This window comes from Microtus ochrogaster, chromosome 6 (genome assembly GCF_000317375.1).
Source record: "Microtus ochrogaster isolate Prairie Vole_2 chromosome 6, MicOch1.0, whole genome shotgun sequence".
NCBI lineage: Eukaryota > Metazoa > Chordata > Mammalia > Rodentia > Cricetidae > Microtus > Microtus ochrogaster.
Genome location: NC_022013.1, coordinates 62,529,206 through 62,533,552, shown reverse-complemented (window position 1 = coordinate 62,533,552; position 4,347 = coordinate 62,529,206). Strand labels below are relative to the sequence as shown.

Genomic DNA, 4,347 nt, shown 5'->3' with positions numbered 1-4,347 from the left:
ACATGTTACTTTTTAGGTTGTTTTATGAATTCTTGCATTGGCACCTATCCTCCTCTTCCTCCAGTTGGTGCTGGCAGTGTCTGCCTCTTGGTCCAATCCTTGCAGTTTCTGTCCATGTGTTAGGGAGCTGCTCTTAGTCAACTCTGTGCAGTTGCTGTCTGTGTCCTAGGGAGCCACTGAGGTCTCTCTTGATTTGCTCTGCGCAGTTGCAGCCTGTGCTTCAGAGTTCCTCTGAGGTTGCAGGGGATGGGTGTGTTTGTGGGTAGAGTGGGCCTTGTACCTTAAAGGGTCTGATTGATGGGGTGGGGTGCTGGAGGTGGGGGAGGGGCCTGGGGTTTTGCCCCAATACTGAGGGTCTAGAGAGTGAGGTGCCCAGCTGTCTGGCTGATCACTCACCTCTCGGTCTGCTCTGTGCAATTACAGCCTGTAGTTCCCCATTTTTTAATGAGGGAAAACTCTTTTAACTCATTCCTTCCTTTAAGAATTTCTAATTGTCTTATCAAATCTAAGAAGGTTTATGAAGATATAAGGCTTATTGCTGTTGTGTAGAACAGTAAAAGCTGTACTGGATTTCATGGTAGCCACCTGGTTTGCCAGCTGCCTGAGAAGGGTATTCAGGGAGAGCCCACAACCTATAGTGCAGAGAGAGAGAGAGAGAAAGCCCACACAGGATTGATGGGATTGTTAGGAAAAAGCTAAAAAAGATGTTTTTTATGGAGGGGGGGTAACTGCCTGAAGGCAGAACCAGCTGGTAATACAGATGAGTGCTGTGGTTTGGGGCTCAGGGGCTTCTGGAGTTTGGGTGGCAGCTGGAGACTGTTTCAGAGAGGCTATAACAGGAAAATCCCAAACTCCCTCAGAGGCTTGGGGAAAAAAGAAAAGAAAGCCTAGCCAAGTAGGTCTGGAGCCCCATGTGCATCTCTAGTGGGAACCCCACGTGTAGCTCTGGCCTGTGCCAGTGGCTAAAAAGTCACACGCCAACAGCTTGTTTGTGAATCCGCACCCCAAATGTTGGGCGCCAATTGCATCACGAATCATAAAAACTGAGAGTCAGATATTGGGGTTCAACCTGAAGATCAGAATAGCAAAATCAGCCAAGCCACTAGAGAGCTCTTACCTCTTTGAACTCTTCAGACTGAAAGAGAGCGAGTTCCTATCTCATCCCGCCTTATATTCCTCTCTAGTGCTGGGATTAGAGAGGCGTGCAACAGCAACGCCTGGCCTCTATGGCTAGCTAGTGAGGCTGCTGGGATTAAAGGTGTGTGCCACCACTGCCTGGCTAGTGTGTCTGCTTTGCACTGACCTTCGGACAAGCTTTATTGATTACAACACGAATAATATACCGCTATAATGCTGGGTCAAGCCAGCCTCTCCTCCCAGGTGCCCTCTCACAGGTCCTTGAGGACAGTGAGTGTGAAGAGAGTTCCGTTTCCTGCTCACTGGGGAGGAGAGATGGGCTTCCAAGCTGCAGTAACTGTGCTTATGCTGCGTGCAGAAGAGGTTGGGAATGAGCCATCTTGGCTTCCAGGCTGGAGTGAGCTGGGCTGAGGCAATCCTAGCCACAGAGTGTCTGAGATATGGACCGTTGATACTTCCCCCCTGCTCTACAACTGCATTGCTAAGGCACCCCCAGAGCTCTCCACTCAAGCCCACTTCTCTTCCCTCTCCTTTTCTAGGATCTGCATTTTTATGCACTCCTTATTCCTGCCCCACCCCCACCCCAGAATGTACACGCGGCAGCTGATGAAGTTAGCTCTGATGGAAGCCAGATCAGTGGCCCTAGACAGGGACCCAGATGCTAAAAATAGCTCATAGCTTGATCTCCGCAAGTTAAATGAAAGAACAGCATTGGAGGCAGGGGCTGGAGAATCTCCCTAACACTGGCTCTATCCCTTTTCTCTGGGTGGGGTCAGGCATCCCAGGAATCTGGTCCTTCTCCCCTGGATCAGAGTTAAGCAGATAGTGCTTTAGCCTGGGAGAAGGCCAGGCCCACATGGAGCAGATGGGGAATGATAGGTCAGAGATGCTGCCAAGCAGGTCTTTAATGCTCAGTGGTCATGATGGTTGCCACAGCGGTGGTTGGCTTAATCAACCATGGGTGACTAGAATCGCCCTCAACCCTTGTCTAGGAGGCCCTGAGTTGGAAGTCAACACATTCTCCCTAAGAATAGCTTTCTAGAGTAGTAACTGGTGTGTGTGTGTGTACACCAAACAAAGTAGCAGTTTGGTATTTGGCGGCATGCCTATGAAGGGAATCTGTCCTGTGATGTTAACCACAGCCTTCTTTTTGGTGAGGAATGCAGCAGCCACAGCTGAACCAGGAACCTAAGAGTGTGGCTCGTGCTCCCTATGGGGCAGATGCTGCAACAGTGAAGACGAGGAGGGACCCTAAGAAGCACCTTGGATTGATTCTCTTTAGCTCTTCTTTGGCTCTTCCTTTGTCTCCTGCCAGCCTCTGTTAGGGCTGAGGACTTCAACTAGGATCTTTGGTGTGAGCATCATGTGCATTTAGGGGACCTTTACCATTCTCAGGAGTCATTTTGTGATAACTTTAGCCGTCATATATGCTTCTCCTTCTGTGCCTGGTGCCCTGCTCAAGAGTCTCATAGAAGATACTGCAAGAGCCCTGGTGGCAGTGATGTACACCTTTAATCCTAGTAAGGTGGAGGGGGGCTGAGGCAGGCAGATCTCTGTGAGTTCAAGGTCAACCTGGTCTACGGAGTGAGTTCCAGGACAACCAGGGATACATAGAGACACTCTGCCTTGAAAAACCAAAATAGAAGATACTCCAAGGATACCTGAGAGCTAGGATACATTATCCCTTGTCAGAAACCAGGATGTTTTAATTTTTTTTCAAACTGAGAACTATCTGCATATCTATAATGAGATATCTTGGAGAAGGGACTCAAGTCTAAACATAGGATTTAACTTTCATATATACCTTATGCACATAGCACCCTATTAGCTATATGCAATATTTTAAACAAATTTTGTGAATTTTTTTACTTGTGGGATCTCGTTGGGGCTCAGAAAATCTCAGATTTTGGAACATTTTAGAGTTTGGATGTTTTGATTTAGGGATGCTCAACTTGGGATTGTGGAAAAAAGGAGGATGGATGTGAGGGATGCTGGTTAGCCTTTGGTATATTCTAATGTGGCCCTCTTGGTGTGTTTTTACTGAAATACACCATTTGTATGTGTAATGGTCATTTTACTTATTTAATTCATTAAGTGTGCGTGTGAGAGAGAGAATGAGTGGATTTTTTGTTTTGTTTTGCTTTATTTTTTCTTTTTGTTGTTGTTGTTCTGTTTTATTTTCGAGTCAGGGTTTCTCTATAGCCCTGGCTGTCCTGGAACTCGCTCTGTAGACCAGGCTGGCCTCCAACACAGAGATCTACCTGCCTCAGCCTTCAGAGTGCTGGGATTAAAGGCGTGCACCATCACTAGCTGGCTTCATTATGGGTTTTTTACACATTTGTGTCATTATGCTTTGTTCTAATCATTCCCTTGGTCATTTTGTTTTTTAGGAAAGAAAATCTAGGCCTGGCACACTGAGTCTGCAGAGAATTTCCCAGTGATGAATCAGTGCATTTATAGAGGGATGGAAGAAAACAAGGAAAGGTAACAGTTAAGGAAAAAATGTCATGCAATGGTTCAATGCGTCAAATTCCTTCATGCCTATATGGTTGATAGAAACCCTGAAGGATCAGAGGTTGCATGGGGCGAGGTGAGGAGCTTGGTGGTACAGTGTCTTCCTAGCATGCGTCAGGCTCTGAGTTTGATCCTCTGCCTCCAGGAACACATCTCCTTTCCCGTGTCCAGCTTGTCCCACCAGAGGAGAGAAACCATTGTTAAATACAAAGAAATATTTCTAAGTCCCAGAAGAGCTGGGATCACAGAAACGATGTGGTGTAAAATTCGGTGTCTCAGTTCTACGCTGTGGGTGTTCATCCCCAAACACAGTGCCACCACCCAGAACACGGTGCTTGTGAGTGGCTGGTCTCTCAAGAGCCAGCAGGGATGGACCCGAGCTCTTTCATGCCATTTTTTCCTCCCTCTTTCACTTCCTCTCTTTTTTTTAAGAATAACTTTTTAATTTTATCAATTAAAAAAGTTTAATTTTCAGTCCTGAATCCATTCCTGTTCTTCCTTATTATCTATACAGTTGTGCTCATGCTTTGTGTAATATGTCCATTTTCCTTCCAGAATTTTCTCTGGCTATCGAGATATATAGAAGGAAGTCATTCTTTTATTCCTTCTCCTTTGTTGTTGTTGGTGGTGGTGGTCATGGTGTTGTTGTTGTTGGTGGTGGTGGTGATGGTGATGGTGTTGGTGGTGATGATGGTG

The 4,347-nt window shown here is 46.5% G+C and overlaps 1 protein-coding gene across 1 annotated transcript in view; it reads left to right on the top strand.

Annotated features, from left to right (window-relative positions):
• Nucleotides 1-4,347, top strand: part of Arhgef3 (Rho guanine nucleotide exchange factor 3) — a 288,000-nt gene that overhangs the window by 47,035 nt on the left and 236,618 nt on the right. Inside the window, exon 2 of the mRNA XM_026779863.1 lies at nt 3,528-3,621. Coding sequence (XP_026635664.1) covers nt 3,578-3,621 — 44 coding nt within the window. The 5' untranslated portion in view covers nt 3,528-3,577. The remainder of the gene's footprint in view (nt 1-3,527; nt 3,622-4,347) is intronic.